Genomic DNA, 18,739 nt, shown 5'->3' with positions numbered 1-18,739 from the left:
TCGCTGCGGGGTGCGCCGGCGGGGGCCGTGGGGCCGCTGTGCCCGGGCCGCAGACCCCGCACGGGAGCCGGGGAGGGCTCCGCCGTTCCATCGCCCTGCCCGGGGGCGGCTTCGGGAGCGGGGCGGGCGAGCCTTGGTGTGACAGGCGCCCGCCGAGCGGTTGCGGAGGCCGGGAACGGCCGTGGCCAGAGGCCGTGAGTGCGGCATGAAGGTGCCGGTCAGCCGGAGCCGCCTCCCGCGGGGGGCCGGGCTCGCTGTCGGATCTCAGCGCGGTCGGGGCTGTCGCTGCCGAGGTTCGAGACGTTTCGCCGCCGCCCCTCGCCCCGACACGCTCCTGCGACGGCGGCGCTGGCCGTGCCCGGCTCGGGGCGGGCGTTTGCCAGCCGGAGACCGGACCCCTTTTCCGGGAGAGGCCGGAGCGAGGCGGCGAGCACCGGGGAGCGCGCAGGGAAGGGAGCGGGCAGCCCTCCGCAGGGGGCGAACCCGGGGGCTGCGCTGCGGCTCCGCACTCGCGGCTCCGCCTCAGCCGCAGGCAGCCCCCGCAGAGCCGCCCCCGGCCCCGCGCCGCGCCGCAGGCAGCCCCCGGCGCCCCGGGAAGCGTTGCGGACGACCGGCTCGCATATACGTGGTCAACAGAAGGCAACTCTGCTACTTAAATGGCAATGTAGAGAAAAGATGTGTGCGTCTACAGCGAAGCACAGGAGAGAGCCTGCAGGACAGAGGATGTTACAGGCGGTTGGCAGCACACGGCCAAGGGGAACAGACGCCATGGGTCAAGCTGGGGCATAAGGTGAGATCAATGAGAACCAAATGGTTAATGAGAACAAACAGAAGAACATTTGAACTGAGCGTGAACTGTCCTATTTAGCACACTGACAGATCCGCCCTCGAGCGAGGAGAGCCCCCTACCAACAACCGCCCCCCCCGACGTGCGCAGTGAAACTGAAGACCGCTGTGCCTTTAAATGGGGACGAGGCTCGTAAGACCCAATGAGGATTAAGTGTGACTAAAGGTAATTGTAAACGTTTTTTCCAGGTGTATAAAGTATCTTCCTGTGTGCCTAGAGCTGTGCTAGCTTTGTGGGTTTGCCCCTCAGCTCCCATCCTCGCAGACACGCATAACTGGTCCCTCGGCCGTGCGGGTGCCCGATCCGTTGCACAGCGGGCGATGGAATCCGGCCGTTCGACGGCAGCATCAGGTACCGAGGAGACCAGTCGCCGCCAGCCCCTGTTGGCCTCGGCGTTCCGAGGGTCTGCGCGACATCCCCTTGCGACAGAGGCACTTCCCGGGGCTCTCCCTCCGTCTGGGTGCGAGGGTGGTGGCGGCCCGGCGGGTGGCGGTCCTGCCAGGATGGGAAATGCGACTCCAGGTGCTTTGCCTATCGGCCCGGGCGGTGCTTTTGCCTCTCGTTACGCGTTCGGGGGAGGCAGGAGGGTCGCCGTTACCGTCAGCGAGCCCGTGCTGCTGCTGCTGGCCGGCGTCGGGGCTGTGTGGCATCCCGGGGTGGCGGGGAGGGGAATGATGCGCCTTGTATTTGCAGTGTGCTGAGCTGGCCTCCCCCGGGGCCAGGGCTCGCTGCCGCTTCCACGGGCACAGCATCTGGTCCTGCAGTCTCAGTGTGGGGGCTGGATTTTCTTGAAACGAGGAGGAACTGCTGGCACCTTCTGTACTAACGGTCGGCTTGATTTCTTGCTATGCTTTTCATACATTTTTAATAGCCAGGTGGAGTACAAATTGTAAAGAAAACTTTATACACAGAATTTTAAAGTTTGAAGAGAGATTATTCACCCTCTAGCTGTCCTGAGGTTTCACCTCTCCTTCCTGGTAGGATTGATCTTCCAGTTAGAAGAAGTGAAACAAGGTCAAACGGTTAAAAAAAAAAGGTTTTCTTCTGTCAGGGCAAATCTAAATCAATCAAATTCTCAGGCACCAAAGTGTGTTGTGTAACAAATGTGAGTGCAAAGGTAAGCACATAGCTACAGGTAGCAGAAGAGCATGTGCGAGAGAAGTTGTGGGACTTCTAAGTTCTAACACCTTGCTCTTTGTGCTTTCTTCTGCAGATTTGCCTGGTTTTTAAGTATGGACAGAAGAGGGAGAGAACGAACGTATGCATTTTATTTGCTTACTAGAAAATATCTTGGCAGAAACACATGCTTGTGCTGTGTATTCTGTTAGAGTTTGGCTTTTTAAAATACTCATATGTTCTGTCTAATGAAGAGCTGATAGTATCTCCCATTCACCTAAGAATATGTTCAAACATAGCTTGAGATATGCTGCTAATCACATTAAGAAAAATGTATAGCTTAATATCAAACTAGCTAAAGTGCAGTCACTGGGGAATATCTTGGTGCTTCTAAACTTTAACTTAAAGAGTGCTATGAGGCTGGATTACCTGATAACCAGTACAATTGAAACAGCAGCATAAAACACCTCTTTTTTTGAAGGAAGACTCTAGGTCATTTTGAACAGCATAGAATCATAGAATCATTTAGGTTGTAAAAGACCTTTCAGATCATTGAGTCCAACCATTAACCTAACATTGCTAAGTCCCCTACTAAACTGTGTCCCTGAGCACCACATCTACAGGTCTTTTAAATGACTCTAAGGATGGTGATGCCACCCTGACAACTTCCCTGGGCAGCTGGTTCCAGTCCTTGACAACTCTTTCAGTGAAGAATTTTTTCCTAAAGTCCAATTTAAACCTCCCCTGGGGCAACTTGGGGCCATTTCCTTTTGTCCTATCCCTTGTATCCTTGTTGGATCTGGTAGAAATGATCACCAAATGGCAGTGTGTAAGGGATTAATTTAAATTCCAGTTTCCTGGCATTAGCAAAAATAAAGCTTTTTGTGTTATTTCTCTTAACAGTTAAAAATTAGATGCAGGAAAAATAAAGAGAAACATCAAGCTCTGATTTTTTTTTCTTCATTTACATTTTGGTAAAACGGAACTAATTTGCTCTCCTATCTGCTATGTATCCTACTGCTGCACTAATCTTTTCTATGCCCTAGACTGTTACTAGCCTTGCTTGCTTATTACTGAAAGATTTACTTTCTAGTAAAAGTTTAATTCCATTAGCTACTACACTGCCTTTTCTCTTAAACGTTATTTTTTTGTAGTGTCCTTTAAAGATTCTTGGCCTTTTCTAACCTGGGACAAATTTATGGTAGCCTGATCTAGTTTTCCTAATCATTAATGATCTTCCCAGCAGGATATGTTCTTTGTCTTCTTCCTAATGTAATGCAGGACACATTCCGATTTAAAGTGCCCTTACCCTTGAACCACTGTGCTGGGATTTAGCATACTAACCCAAAGTCCAGCAAGTTTTCTTGAGGCTTTTCTCTGTCAGTTTGCACAGCACTCATAAGATACCTGCTGTCAAAGTGCTTGCATTTTAGTAATAACACCTTAGCATTGTTAATTTATGTTTAACTTTTCCTTTGGCTGACTCATCTGTTTTAATTCCTTAAGTATTCAGATATCTTTTGAGACAGGTCGAGGAAAGGAGCACTTGTTCTTTGCAGACAATAAAAAAGCAGAAATGAATGTGTAAATAGCTGTGAACATCAGGCCATTAGGGGTGTTTCTATGGGTATGTCCACCATGCCCAGAATGGCGTAAGAACCTTTGCAAATTTGGCTGTATGACCGTATCACTATGTTTAGAGGTGCAGGCATCAATAGATGCAAGTTTTTTTACAGAATTACGAAAACCATCTTGTCCATGCAGTCCAGCCATAAATGATACACAGACAGAACAAAAAATTATAGAAAAATACTTAGACCCATACGAGTAAATAGAGTATTCTGTGCTGTCCTGTACACACGTGTGTGTATATGTATTCATAGAGATACAAGGTATTCATAGTCAGTGAGTCATGGCTCCTAAGCCTGGTTTAAAAACTGAATGAGTTCATTATAATCCCCCCTCACACACATCACCCCCACCCTCACACCCCCAAAAAAAATATATCTGAGGAATCAATCTAATCTGCTTTACTAAATGAACATGTGAAAGTGCTTACCAGGGATAAACGTGGGAACTATAAATATTTCTCTCTCTTTTTCCTCAAACAGAATGAAAACACTTTTGAGAAAATAAAGGAGTTAAAAGAAGAGCTTGCAAAGATCAGGGATGAAACTGGCAAGTAGTCCAAGCAAAGTGACAACAAAGTGTTTTTCTCACTTCACACAGTTATTCCTAGTGCCCTGATCCTGGGGAACCTGCGTACGTGTGAGGAAGTCTTTTCTGAAGCCCAGTGTCAAGGGGTTTTGTGGCTTTGCAGACATCTGTGATTCTACCTCTTTGTTGTGGAGATGGGTCCATCACCACACATGATCTTCATCAAATTGTTCTTCATAAATCCATAGCTTCTGTTCTCAGACTATGCACCACCACTTCCAAGGAGAAGGCACAGTGTGATGAGAAGTGGGAACATGGGACCATTGTGGTGCATGGTGACTGGGAATGCATTTCTTACTTATGTACGTGTGCATGTTTTGCAGTTCGGCTGCCAACTGAAGGATAGAAAGCTCAGAACTTGCTTATTAATACCTCTGAGGTCTCTTCCTGGTTGAAAGACAACAAAAGCAACGTGTCCCATTCAGTATTCTCTGTGTATCTGCATGCACCGCTTCCCCTGATCGGTTTCTGATCTAGACAGGAAAGACAGGGAGGGTGTAAAGACATTAAAACTCTTGAGAGAGAAGATAGGCTATTGTGCTGGCTTCAGCCAGTTCTGAGCTCTTTGGGGCTTAAATCTCCCCAGAATGGGTGTGATGTTGAGTTCATCTACTCCAGGGCAAATGGAGAGGAGAAGGGGCGCCTGGAGGGAGGACCACTGGCGCAGGGGACACCCTGAGCATCAGAAGTTGTTGGAACCACTGGTGACTAGAGCTGTGAACAGGGAGGACCTCTCAGATTTCTCTGCATGTGGTACCCCAATTGCTGGGTCATACATTAAGCATAGATTGTGCCATGTGGTGGGAGGGTGACTTGGTTTGCAAAGGAGGAGTTCAGGCCAAACCCCTGCAAGGCAGGTAGAACTGCAGATCCTGCCTGTGCTTCGTGTTCACCTTGCCTATGACAACGTACCACAGAAAAGCTGAGTACAGCCCTTTTCTGATGCCCAGAAGCTTGTGCTCCCTGCTGTGCCCCTCTGAATTTTTTTGGCTGATCGTCATTTCATAGAGAGCTGTATTGTCCCCACAGCCAAAGGATACTGCAGCAATAGCAAAACAGGGTTTCTAGTTATTCCCTGGTGCCTGCCTCCATCCTCTGCTTCCCTACAGCTCTCACAGAGGAGTGGTTGCCAGTGGTACATTATTCAGGCAGGGCACAGCTGAAGCTTTCCATTGAATACCCTCCTTTCCTTTGAAAGCCCTACCTCTTTCTGGTGGGTGGGGTCTGCTCATTTTCATGAGTGCTTTTGCAAGTGGTGGTGACATGGGAAGGAAAGGGCCATTGTAAGAGACTGCACCGGTGGCACCCACCATCACCACAGCAGGTGTGTTGTCTCAACACTGCTATGGCAGGCAACTCATGCCATCACCACAGTGAATACCTTGTTAAGGCAGCAAGATAACACCACTGCCACCGCAGAGATTTATCTATATATTGTTAAAGGAGGAAACTGACTGACACTGTGGAGCAATGGGGGAGGCTGTTCCTGCAAAACTTAACCAAACCCCTGTGCCTGTGCCCAGACTTGGGGTCAGGGGGGTCAAGGTGCCTGGAGGCCCTTGAGGAATGCTGGGCACGTACACCATGGTCAGATGGAAGGTGTGGTTAAGCAGAACAGCTTGTAACAGCTCTATAAAAAAATGGAACCAACTAACATGGGACAGAACGTTCCCCCACCAGACTTGAATCGAACTGTCGGGATGCCGCAGCTCTGGGGCAGTAGCTATTGCTGTGAACTCTTCCCTTTTCTTTCCTTCTTTCTTTCCTTCCTTTCTCTCTTTTTATCTCTCACACTCTCTCTACCTTTGCATTTACAGATTTATTGTTGGGCAAATAAAGTTACTTGGCTCTTGACTCCGTTTTGAGTCTTAATTCTGTTCCCGAGAATACAAACTGAGCCACACTCTGGTCTCAGACCGGCATGCGACAGACATACAAGTGCTGGAGATAATGAGCCACTCTGCTTCAGTTTACACCATGTTTGTACAGCTGAGGTGGATAAAAATCACAGGCATCTTTGCTGGCTTTGCTGGAGAACTTTGCCAGGGATATAACTGCCTGCCTGTTTGGGAGTCCCAGAGCAGCACGTTCAGTAACAGGAGATCACTGCACTGCCTGCCCTCGCCGTTGCTCTGGTGCATGTCAGTAAATACCTCCTCTGCACAAACACTCCTGGGATGGGAGTGCAAATACAAGCTGAGATGGTGACAGTTTGATGTCATTCGTGTACAGCCGCCCAGTATTAGATTTACTATGTAACACCGATGGCACCCCGGGGCTGGGTGCATCGTGGCCCTCACTGGCATGTGGGTCAGACAGCTGTGCTGGACAGACACACAGCGTCCCAGCCTGTGCCCCAGAGTGCCTGCTGCCCTGCATGCCACCACGCAGGTTGATTTGGCGCTTCAGTGGCAGGGCGTTGAAGAGCTCTTGCGGGACTCTACATGCGCAGAAGCGGATCAGCGCCGAAGACCCGGGTTCGCGCCCCGCACGGGCAAAAGCGTGGCGTTGCGGAGTGGGGGTAATTTAAACCGTGGAGGGGCGCAGCCGTTCCGCACCCACGCGGTCTCCAGGTGGGGGGCTTGTCGCCAGGGGCGGGGCCGTTGCAGCAACGAGCTCCCGCAGGGGGCGTTTGTCCCGGGGCTGCAGCGGCGCTGCAGTTCCGTACTCCCGTGCCGAGCGCGCTCTGGCAACGTGCTCGGGGGACGGCAGCGGCGCCTCTTTACCGGGAGGCGGCAGCGGGCGCCGCGGCGCCACCCTGTAGGCAGCGCGGGATCACGATGCCGTTAACGGCGGCCAGCAGCGCCGAGTGGGGAGGCGCCACCGCCCATGCGCGTCGCCAGGGCTGCAGCACCGATTTTTGGCCGTCGGGTGACAGCAGTAGCGCTCCACCAACTGGGCGGCTGCAGTACCCACGTTTGGTCGCCAGGTGGCAGAAGCGCTCCACCAACCCTGTGCTGAGCACTGGCAAGGCGAGCACTGGGCGGGATCTCAGCCCAGTTCACACCAGCGGACCACGGGAACTGCTGCGGCGCTCACATTGCTCTGCCCTTCTCCCACTCGCAGCCCAGGCATTAATATTTATTGCCTCCGTATGCAAAAGCATCCGCGTGGCTCAAACATTTTAATCCTTTGCGTATGATGCACTCTGTTTGGCTGTGGGAAATAGGGGTGCATTTGCTCTGTTTGCATTTGGAAGCATCTGTTAGTAACAGCAATTTTAAATTATTTTTTTAAATAGAAGAGACTTTGCAGGACTGCGCTTTTTGAATAGGAAGAAACGAGTGGTGTAAATATGTGGCTTAGGAAAAGCTCATACACGGTTTTTACTTGCACAAGTAAGCCATTATGAGCTGTTGCACGGTTTAACCTCTTGAGTTCATAGCCGTTCCCTGTGACAGGGAAGTGAGGTGTTACCAGAACGAAGGGGTGCAGAGTACGCGGCAGGGCTGGAAGGTGGAGCAAGGGAGCGGGGCCTTTCCTCCGCCTGCCTCCCTCCCTCCCCCCCCTGCACCCCGGCAGCGGGTACCCTCCCGCGAAGATTTGCTTTCCGCTCCGTTGCTGTGACAGCCGGTCGGAAGGGCAGCTCGGTTGTTCTTAGCAGGGCGACTGTAAGCAAGTGCAGCCCTTTGCAGGGCGGAGTCACTGGAGGGACGGGGAGGCTGTGACACCGAGCGGCAGCTGCTCTCGGCCAGCAGCTTCGCCTCGGTACCGAGCCCCCCCAGGCAGCCGCTCTCGGCCCAGCCCGCACCCCGCGGGCGGCCCCTGCAGAGGCCCGGGGGCCGGCAGGCTCAGGGGAGCCCGCGGCGGCACCGAGCCCCTGCCCGCCCCGGTGCGGAACGGCAGCCCCAGCCCCTCCTTGGCCGCCCCCTCGGCCGGCTTCGGGCCGCGCTGGCCGGCGGGGCGGGGCCGGCGGGCGTGGGCGGGGCCGGCGGCGGGACTGGCCCGGCCCCGGAAGGCGGGTTTATTTCGGGCCCGCGGCGGTGATACGGGGACTTCCCCGGGAGACTTCCGGGCCAAGGCGCGCTGCGGCGCGCTGGGTGAGCGGGCGGCTGAGGGCGGGCGGCTGAAGCTTGGGCGACAGCTGGGGAGGAATTGGTGGTCCCTCGTAGTTACGTGGCCAGGCCTGCTGGGCACTTAAACTAGTGCATCCAGTCAGGTAGTATTATTTTTCTAGATTGTAAATGAGCCTGAGGTTAAAACCCACTTACGTTTCTGTGTGGTGTTGTACTTCGTCAGAGAGCTCAGTTGTACTGACAGAGCTGGCACAGAGTTCCCTTGGGGCTCCAGATCTGACTGTCTTGTTGAAAGGCTCGAGAGCCTGCTTTGGAAGTCACTTGGCAAGACACAGCTTTGCCATGATTTTGGTACCTGAATTCTGACTGTAATGCCAATGCTACGTGTTAGCCTTTCTTCAGAAGTCTTAAAAGCAGAATGAGTGTCAATAATCCAATTACCTTTTAAATAAACTCAAAACAAAGTTGCGGGATGAAGTGACTGCAAGTCCTGCAAGTCTGACTGGGTGTTACTGCCGTGCATGTTATCCACCTGTTTACCGATCGTTACTGCCTTTTGTTCTGTTGTAGTAATTCCTTTGGGTAACACGTTGGGCTCTAAATGTAGTGCATCTCGACTTCCTTCTGATCCCCAGAGATGTTCTCAGTCTTTGTCTTCGTCACATTTAACAGGGTGTGGGAAGGCCACAGAGACTGGAAGCTTCAGCTGTTGTGTGCGGAGGAGCTGTCAGCCTTCTAAGAGAGCACGAAGCCAGCAGGTGCATTGGTGGTGCTTTGATGCTGAGCAAGACCACAGACCTGTCTTCTTTGTGAAAAGGGATCACAAGGAAATGTGCTGATGTTGAAGGGGGAAAGGTGGCAGGGGAAGAGGTGGGAAGCAGCTTTCAACCGATTTTAGGCTTAACTCCTGTATTCCTGAAAATGGTGCTGGGCTTTGAGGGGTTTGGCTTTGGGTTTTTGCCTTAAGTGTGACTACCTTTCAGGGTAACACTTTCTTGGAAGTTGGAAACGGTCCTTGGACACCAAACCAAACCCCGTACCTGGGAGGGCCATTTAGCATGCTGTCGATGTGTTTTATTCCCTGTAGGTCACTTGGCCCCAGCCATACACGCTGTCCCAGTTTGGCAGGTTGTTATCCTGCTGGCTGAAAGATTCTGTCTTTTCATTTCCTCAGCGCTTGCCACAGGCCATAACAAATGTGTGTTCACTGACTGCTTTCCTTGGTTGCTGCTTTCAGATTTGAGCGTCGATCCCATGGACATAGCGGGAGAGCAGCAGCTGCATGTAGAGCACAGTCTGTTTAAACAGCGTTTGGATAAAGCTGCCAATTGTGGGACTCCAGAAGCAGAGAGACACAGAGCTACTCTGCCTTTCTTGGATGGATGCTCTCCTAGCAGGCATACAGTGATGGAAAGACTATGAGGTTCATGGGAACAAGGGACGGCTGAATTCAGAGTGTTTTAAACGCTATAAACTCTTGAAGAGTGTATAGGATGCCAATCTATTACACTGGCAGATGAGACAAGCTCCTCTTTGTTATACTTGTTACTTTTGCAAGGCAAATCTTTGCCTAGTCCTTCTGAAATTGTGACAAGGACTCATGGCTGCATTTCAGGAGTAGAGCTACTGAGTCAATAGGCTTTTCCTACTAGAAATCGATCGGCTCTTCTGGCAAAACTTGAATTTGTTTGCATCTTTAAATCCTAGGAGGCTGACTGTCCTGGTTTCAGCTGGGATGGAGTTAATTTTCTTCATAGGAGCTAGTGGAGTGCTGTGGTTTGGCTATGATGCAAGAACAATGCTGATAACCACACTGATGTTTTTAGTTGTAAGTCAAGGACTTGTCGGTTTCTTGGGCCTTGATAGCCAGGGGGCTGGGGGGGCACAGGACACTAGGAGGGGACACAGCCAGGACAGGTGACCTGAACCAGCCAAAGAGGTATTTCATACCGTGGGACATCATGTTTGGTATAGAAACTTGTAGGATTACCGGGGGGGGGGGCAGGGAGGATTGTTGCTTGGGGACTGGCTGGGCATCTGTCAGCAGGTGGTGAGCAGTTGTACTGTGCATCACTTGGTGGTTTTTTCTTTCCTTTTCCCTTCCTTTGGATTTTACCCTTTTCTCCCCACCTTTCCATCCTAATTGTTGTTTTATTGTTATTACTGTTGTTCTTATCTCTTTATTCTGTTTAAGTTATTAACTTTTTCTTATCTCAACCCTCGATTTTTACATTCCTTTCTGATTCTCCTCCCCACCCCTCTAGATGGGGGGGCGGGGTGTGTGGGGGTGAGCAAGTGGCTGGGTGGTGTTTGGTTGCTGGCTGGGGTTAAACCATGACAGTCTATTTTTTGGCACCCAATGTGGGGCATTGAAGGGTTGAGATAACGACAGGTCTAATCAGACAGTGTTAGATTAAATTGCTTGCAGTATTCATTGCATTAAATTAATAGTAATTGGCTGCAATGCTGGCTTTTCTGTTTTTGAATTTGCTGCCCAATCTTTAAATCCTGGTAGGCTGACAAATGGGGCAAGCTGGTTAGAGGAAAGAGCCTTTCTCTAGGGAAGGCTCCACTGACTTCACCTTTAAGCCTAAACTATCATCTTACTACCTTTACTTTGTGTGTGTTAATGCATACCTGATAAATATATTTTTCAGTTGATTTATCAGTTAGTTACAAGTTGGAGTTAGTGGTCCTTGGCTATACATAAACCTCTCCTCTGCTTTTTGTACGTGTTACGTCTTATGACTTAGAGTTGTACTTCAGTACAAACCAGGAACGATTTTGGTCGTGTCGCAATCTAGCAGTAATACTGCATCATCTTTTCTTGGCTGTGAACAGAAGGGAATCAAGCAGATTGTCACTGTTCTGCTAGGCAGGATGGACACCTGAACAGCTTTGGTCTCAATGCCCAAGCCTGGGCCCAGCGCAAGAAACGACTGGCTGCTTAAATAATTTGGCCATAACATACCACATTACAGCAGTGTCACCTTCGTGGAGGTGAGGCAGGAGGGGGTGGCTGTCCAGAAAATGGTTCACAAGTTTTAATAGGTCTTCACTTTCTGACCAGGCCAAAGCAGTCTGATTTTGGAGTTTAACTGTAAAATGAAAGGCAATCTTAGACCATATCCAGCCCCACTGAAGATGTAAGATTTTTCTGTAGGGTTCAGGGAGGATCCTGACAAAGTTCCTACTGATTGTTGCATTTGAAAATACCAAATTAAGTGAGTGGGGAAAAAGATCCTTTAATACCATTTTTCCTATTACAGGTTATCATGGAGTTAGGCATAACTGCTTTTATAATTCCCAGGTTTGTCTAAGATTTTGCATTATTGTTCATCTTCAGTGGCACAGGTAAATTAACTGCATCAACACTGATTTATTCTCATTCTGCAAAATAATGTTTATTAATTTCTCTTTAATTACAAATACAGTTCTAAATCTTAGAAAAGCACATTGCTTATAAAAAGCACAGCTGTTCAATCAAAGCATGTCAAGTGTTTGGCCATTATATGGAAAAAAAAATATCTTGTAGGAGCTTCCTTAAGTGATTTATCAAATGCTAAATTCACTAAGTTTCAGACCAAACTTTCTTGATGCAAATATAGGATTTCTATCTCTATGTTAATAAATCAAAAGTTAGGGATATATTATTCTTTTAAAAGTTGTCCTTTTAATTTGCTGTACAAGTACACAAACTTTATGGCTATGACTGATTTAATTTACATTTCTGGCCTGCATAAAAAGTTTCTGTACACAAATGCTGACAGCAATATCAGAATATATAGGTTCTAGACCCTAGTATATAACACAACTTGAAATGTCTGCCATACTAATAATAAAAACATGCAAATAAAGCATACGCTTTCTCAAAACAGCACTTTATTTTGATCGCTAAGTGATCACTATTTCTTTAGAATGGTTTAATATTTTGCTGATAATATAATGAATTGTTCTTTAATTTTTAAACCAAGTCACTATTTTTAAGGATATGGATAAGTAGGTAAGTCTTGTTAGTAAAGACAGAATTCTCTGTATATGGTATTTTTCTTTATAAGCCATCAAACTGAGTACAGCAAACGTTAAAGATTTGTCATACAAAGTAGCAAAATTGCTTTGGATTTTAAGTTTTTTTCTAACTTTTGTATTGTGTATTTTTCATTGTATAAACCAATGTGATAATCTGACCTTTTGTAATTAAATGACGACAGCTTCAAATAAAAACTGCTTGTCAAAATATTTTCTGACTTTTAGATAATCTTAATTCTGAAACAATTTCCATTATAAGGAAAATACTGCCATTATTTAAACCAGTTACATTCAGAAGGTTTATAAAGCAATCTTCTAAAAACAAGCCTAAAATTGTATTCTTATTTTTAATATAAGGTTATGTAGTATGCTTAATAAAAGGGAGAGTATATTCAGCTTAAGGTGCCGAATCATGGACAGTCACAGCTTGATTGAAGATGAATAGCTCACCGAAGCTCTTCAAAACGTATTTTATCTGGATTTTTTTCTCCTGGACTCAAAAATTACAAATCCTAAATTCAGTCACTTGTTCCAAATGTCAATATTTTTAAAAAATCTGAATAATTTTAATGTGTTTTACAAAAATACACTGAACACAAATCTTCAAACAGGAAAACAGAGGAATAAACCCATTATGAATAGTTGAAATGTGCAGTAGGATACCAGGATGGGTGTTTTTAATAAATACATATATACATAGAATCTTATTCTACAGCTAGTAGATGGACAATTTCTTATTTGTGGAAATAGAAAAATGGGTATAAAATAGAATCCTTCATATGAGAATCAGCTTTTAGATATTCTTAATAAAGGCACAAAAGCTTGAACTCTTCAGCCTTTGCCTAGTCATGCTTCATATTTATAGTATATATAAAAATGAAATAAATGTCTAAGGCTTAAAGATATTGTTATGATTCTATTACATACTCTGGAGATTTACTGCAGGTACTTACAGACCATAGTTGTGTTTTTCAGTGACTTACAGTGTAAGCAGAGTTTAGTCATTGACATTAGCTTAATGGACAAAAGATAGAGCTTCCAGCAAGGTAAAAAAATGTTTCAGTTGAACCCACTATTTTTTTAATAAATTAATTCAGTCATTCTCAATGCTTCTTTCCCATTTAGACATGGGACAAGTGGTGGTTCTCAGCTGGAAGTTTCTAAGTAAAAGGAAAAGAACCACTGAGAAATTCCGAACTTTGATAGGTAGCCACAATTCAAAATTAAAAAAAAAAATGGAAACACAGACATTAACCAGCTTTCAACTGTTCATCAGAAAGCAACTGAGTAGAAATAAATGATGGCTAAATTATACCTTGTTCAAAGGATTTATATTTTTCTTTCTGGACATGCCAATGTTTACAAAGAAAATCTGAAGAACAACGAACAACAACATCTCTACTCAATTTGTGAAAAGTTACGTTATAAAGCATAATTGAGGACATTTTCTCCCCCACTCCCCGCCCCACAGAGTACTATAGCCATCCAAGGTCAGAAAATAGTCTGGTGAAAGGAAACTCATTTTAATTCTTCAGATTAAATTGTACCCACAGTAATGTTCAGTTCCATTGGCATGAGCAGTCTATAGGCTCTTGAATGACATACATAATTTCAGTGCCGTTTCCTGAGCAGCGTAGTGGCACGGTTAGATTACGTGTTCCATTTTCTCGACAACATTTACAGAATCTTAAATGGCTATCAATATTGACATTGAAGATTGTTGCAGACGGGCATTTTCCATCACAAGAAGCCACATTTATCTATGAGTAAAATAAAAACTGAAATTAGACATCTCAAATTTTGTTATAAAGATATTGCATTTCAAAGTTCTTTCTGATTAGAACTAATTTTTACATTTGAAAAGGACTCTGGTCTTAAAAATCATTATATCTGCTAAAATTCATTTATTCCAAGTGTAGACAAATATTTAATAATATTTTTAATTAAACTTTTCTTTTGGTTGTTTAATCATGTATTCTGTCTTAACATTGAGCAAGACGTTGTGCTGTGGATACCAAAATAGAACCCCTAGTTTACAAATGAGTAACTTCAAAACAGCATAGCTAAATTCTTGTCCTTTTCATGTTCACTGCTGAAAAGTTAAATTCTTCTAAGCAAAATGAAGGAAAGTCTCTCCTTCTTCTTGAATGTTTAAGAGGAAAAGCATATCAGTGCAAAAGCATTTTCCTCTTTTATTCATACTGCTTGTGACTAAGGGCACACCAATATTAGCTGTGTTATCACTAACAAATGTACCCGAAAAGTAGATGCACTAACAAACCAGCAGTGGCAGAGACTGGCTATGCAATTATTTGTGCTCTAGACTTCAGCAGAGCAAAGCTTTCTCTCACTATTACATCACATGAAGAGTCGTCTTAGCTGATACTCTGACAGAAAAGAATTTGATAATTTATAATTAAAACATAAGCAGAGTTGAAGTGCTAGAAAATAGAGAACAGCCTACTAGATCTAGTTCTTTTTGTGATAGTTTTAAACCTGGTTTCTTGTGCAAGCAAGGCATATGAAAGATGCTTTGATCCACTCCCTTCTGAATGGGCTGTTCCAAACAATTCCAAAAAATTCCAAACAAGTTAAACCAAAAGGTTACTCTTCCAGCTTTCCTGAAACTTGACAGAGGAAAACAAAGACCTTGGCCTAAGCACTAATAATCTCACTTGTTGATTAATTAAATGTAATCCTACTCAGCCCTATCCAATATTTGACACCATTAATATGGCCAAAGAACACTTAAGTAATTGCAAACCAGCCATAGCAGATACTGCCATTTGATGGGTCAAAACCGCGTGACTGAAACAGAGTGCCAGGGGTCTTGCAGAGGGGGACCTGGAGAGGAAAGGAAGGGGAGCCAAGGATATGAACAGAGATTCTGAAAACATGAAAACCTGGAGGTACTTCTGAGTGAAAGGTAAGGGAATCTGGACTGTGGGAAGGGTGGGCAACCATCAAAGACATGGAAAACAAGAAGATACCAGGGAAAGGGGATCATAATATAGATGGAGGTGGGATGGGGAGAGGTCTTTTTGGAAGATGGGTAGAGACGGAAGAAAAAAATGAAGAATCTACAATAGAAAGTCATAAAAAGGAAAGCTTCATTTGTTGTGCCATTCATGGAATGACCAGGCCACGATTCTTGTTGCTTCTCTCTGAACCCTCTCTAGTTCTGCAGCAACACAGAGGGACCATAACTGCACAAAGCACCCTCGATAGTATTGCACCACTGGCTTGAAAGAGATACTAGGATGAGTTTGTTTCCACTCCCTGTTCTATTCCCTGAACGTCATAACTCTTAAGCATTTCTGTCTGCAGGAAAGCATTTACCAGAGGTTTTCACAGAACTGGATGCCAGAGCAAGGTCCTTTTCAGCTAGCTTAAAAACCTATGAGGTTTTACTAAATCTTTCTTTTTAATATTCTTTGCTTTAGTTAATACCTGTCTTTATTTTGTCATATTGCTGCCCTGTAACCTAGGTTGTTGAAGTTACTATGAAGCTCTCCACAGTCTTCTCTGCTCTTAACTATGGCAAATAACTGTAATTTCATCCTCATGTTTATACTTGCTCGTTACTCACTCTTCCTCTAAAACTGAAGAAATACACCACACACTCTTATTCCTACTATTAAACTTTTGGCATGTCACGGTTGACCTTCTGTCAGGATGGAAATTAACTTGCTCATCTTTCAATGTGTCATGATATTTTGCCTCTTCCCTTATGACTGTTCAGGTTCTTTGACAGAATCTTACCAGAGGCCTTTTGGAATTCTTGAGACAGTGATGATTGCTTCTCCATTAAGCGCTACATGAGAAGCACATTTGCTGCTTGGACGTGTCCTGGGTTTTTTAGATGGGGCTACACTGAAGCCGAGAAATAAGATGTCTTAAGCAGACCCATAAATAAATGGGATAATGAATTTATGATACAAAGACATATGTTATGTGGAGGAGAAGACACCCAGAGAGTAAAGGTCTTCAAAGACGAAAGCAGCAGTGTTTCCATCACATCCTAAGTGGAAGTATTTCTGCTCCTCTTTTGGAGTGGAATATTATTTCAGTAGTGAAGGGTTCAGTGCCTTTGTTAGTTACAAGCAATTACGCTGTGTACTTTTCATTTGAAGCCAGATGTTTTTCCAGGTAGGAGTGCTCAGTCTTTCAGCTATAGGAAGAGCTAATTTAACTGCATTTATGAGTAGGATAACATTCCTACGGTCAAAGGTCTGCTTTTCAGAAGATAGCAGATTTTTTTGTTGCTTGTTGATAGCTGTAACCCACTTACTTCTTAATACTTGATTTTGTATGCCGTATGCCCAGCATTAAACACAGGTCTTTTATGCTTACCGGGCTTTGACTTATACAGTCTTTTTTTCTTATGGTAGTCCTGATTGTCATTTTCTGGCAAATTCTTTCTTCCTTTTTGCCTGATAAAATACAGAAAATGCATACTGAATCAACACACTTTTTGTACTGCATTTGCTACTAAAAAAGTGAAACTATTAAAATAATTTTAATAATTATACTTTGTTTTTATGAATGTACACACCAAAACTATTCCATAATTAAATATTTTTTAGTAAAGAAAATCTCATATATTAATAAATACTTCCTGTGGAGAATTACCAATTTTATAGCTGGCACATATGAGGTATCAAGTGGCCCATTAAGCTATACAGTTTATAAACATTAAAATACATAAATTTATATTACATTTAAATTTAATATGGCAAGACAATTATAAGCAATTAAACAAAAGATGTCTCAAGTAATTTTGAATACTATTAGAATTAATTATGTTTTAATAGCAATATTGAATGTAAATAATATTTTGATTCTGTATTTTAGAATTTTCAGAATTTAACATTCCAGAAGGTAAAGCTGTGAATGTGATTACAACCATAATATTTAAACAGAACTATGTAATTTCAGTATATTTTTGGAGAAAGATGTCATTCAGGGAAGCTTTGAAAGACAGAGATGGATAGATTTCCTAAATATGGTGCAGTTTTTACCACCGGAACTGAAACATGTAGCACTGAGTCAGCATATGCATCTGGGATTGGGGAAATATTGCATTTTTAAGTACATTCTGTGAGGTATTGATAGTTTTTTTCCTTTATTTGAAAAATACAGCTGTACAGTGCAAACCCATTTTTAACATAATAAAAATCATAATGTAATACCAAAACAATTATACGTAGAATCTTTCATGCTGCACTCCATACCAGACTGTTATTACTATCTGTGTGACAGCAGTTATTTAGATGTCCTATTTCACTACCCATCGAAATAATCTATTAGTTTTGCTACACAACCATTCTGGACATATAGCATATAAAATAATAAGCACTATTCAGATGAGTTTCTCCACCTTCATCACATGCCTTCATAGTTGAGTGTACACAAAAAGAACAACTTTTCTGTTCCCCAGAAGCTTGTGAGCACTTTTATAAGAGAAATGAGCTCTGAGTAACCAAGTTATTCTGCAACCACAGCTCCAGTGAGTATTTAAAAATTAGGCTGGCTGCAGAGCACAGCCAGATTTTAAACTGCACATTGCAGGATCAAACAAGATTCTGTTACTGAGCTAGCAGATCACCATACAATGGAAGCTTTTAGCTAGCCTGCAGCATCTTGGTTTTCCTTCCTCAGCAACATTTAATAGAAAGAAGTCCTGTGATATTTCTATCAGAAAGCACTTGCCAGCATGAATATGTGTAGGCAATGCAATCTGTGTACTTGTACAAGTCACAGAGAGAGGTATATGACATTTCAGCGTATAAGGTGCTGGTGTCTAATGAAACTTCTGGTGCTATACTTTTTTCTCTCCCACCTTCAACTGTCAAGGTGGTCTGCATTCGGTATCAGGTATGCTTTTTTTATTCACTCCTTGTTTGTGTAAGGAGTTTCTGTGATTTACCTATCCTTAAAAACAAAGAATTATGATCTTAATACAACAGTTCTGTAACATTCTGTAATTTCTGATGTAAAGAGTATTTAGTAACTCAGGATTGTAATTGTATGTTTTTTCTCCCCCAACATTTTCATGACTTTGTTAAACATGTTATTTGTGACAAAGAAATACGACATAAATCCGTATCTGCAGAGGTGAGACCAGGCAGTAATGCACGCTCTTGCTCTATTCAAGGCAAAAACAGTTCAGTCATTAAATTCAGAGACCTGGGATCAGATTTAGAATCTCTTGGTAACAGTATTCAGGATGATGATATTTTTTAAAGTAACATATTCTATTACAACTATCCTGTACAGTAAGTTCATGTATTAAAACTAATTTCAGAAATGAACCGAAGGAAGGACCATCAGCAGCATGTACCATAAATGGATGAACCTAATCCTGAAAGGTGCTGAGCAGTGAACCCTAACCAGGCTTTAGCAAACCGCTGATTTGGGAGGCCAAGAGGGGATCAGCATCTCTCAGTATCAGGCCTGGCACCGTTAACTGCATGATAACATTTAATGCTGATGACCACTATACACATATATC

General features: G+C 44.4%; 2 protein-coding genes and 1 long non-coding RNA gene across 12 annotated transcripts in view; 2 read left to right on the top strand and 1 right to left on the bottom strand.

The window, feature by feature from the left end:
* Window positions 1-205: 205 nt before the first annotated feature.
* On the top strand, window positions 206-1,548 carry LOC308066314 (uncharacterized protein; the record flags this gene model as incomplete). The annotated part of the gene is made up of 2 exons (XM_080393443.1): window positions 206-790; window positions 1,036-1,548. 2 exons carry the CDS (start codon window positions 206-208, stop codon window positions 1,546-1,548), a joined length of 1,098 nt encoding a protein of 365 aa, XP_080249569.1.
* A 6,703-nt stretch (window positions 1,549-8,251) lies between these two features.
* On the top strand, window positions 8,252-12,435 carry LOC308065881. The gene is made up of 2 exons (XR_013928958.1): window positions 8,252-9,066; window positions 9,434-12,435. It is a non-coding gene; the product is annotated as an uncharacterized lncRNA (long non-coding RNA).
* A 1,191-nt stretch (window positions 12,436-13,626) lies between these two features.
* The window catches only part of LOC308065871 (otogelin-like protein), a 104,441-nt gene continuing 99,328 nt past the window's right edge, over window positions 13,627-18,739 (bottom strand). For all 10 annotated transcript variants that reach the window (XM_080392468.1, XM_080392474.1, XM_080392473.1 and 7 more), the window contains 2 exons: window positions 16,579-16,658; window positions 13,627-13,985 (listed from right to left, as the gene is read on the bottom strand). In XM_080392468.1, the coding sequence (XP_080248594.1) occupies window positions 13,785-13,985; window positions 16,579-16,658 (281 nt within the window). In that variant the 3' untranslated portion in view covers window positions 13,627-13,784. The remainder of the gene's footprint in view (window positions 13,986-16,578; window positions 16,659-18,739) is intronic.

Source organism: Falco punctatus (genome assembly GCF_963210335.1).
Source record: "Falco punctatus genome assembly, chromosome: 6".
Classification (NCBI taxonomy): domain Eukaryota; kingdom Metazoa; phylum Chordata; class Aves; order Falconiformes; family Falconidae; genus Falco; species Falco punctatus.
Note: the sequence above shows the minus strand (reverse complement) of the source record. Positions and strands in the feature narration are given on the sequence as shown.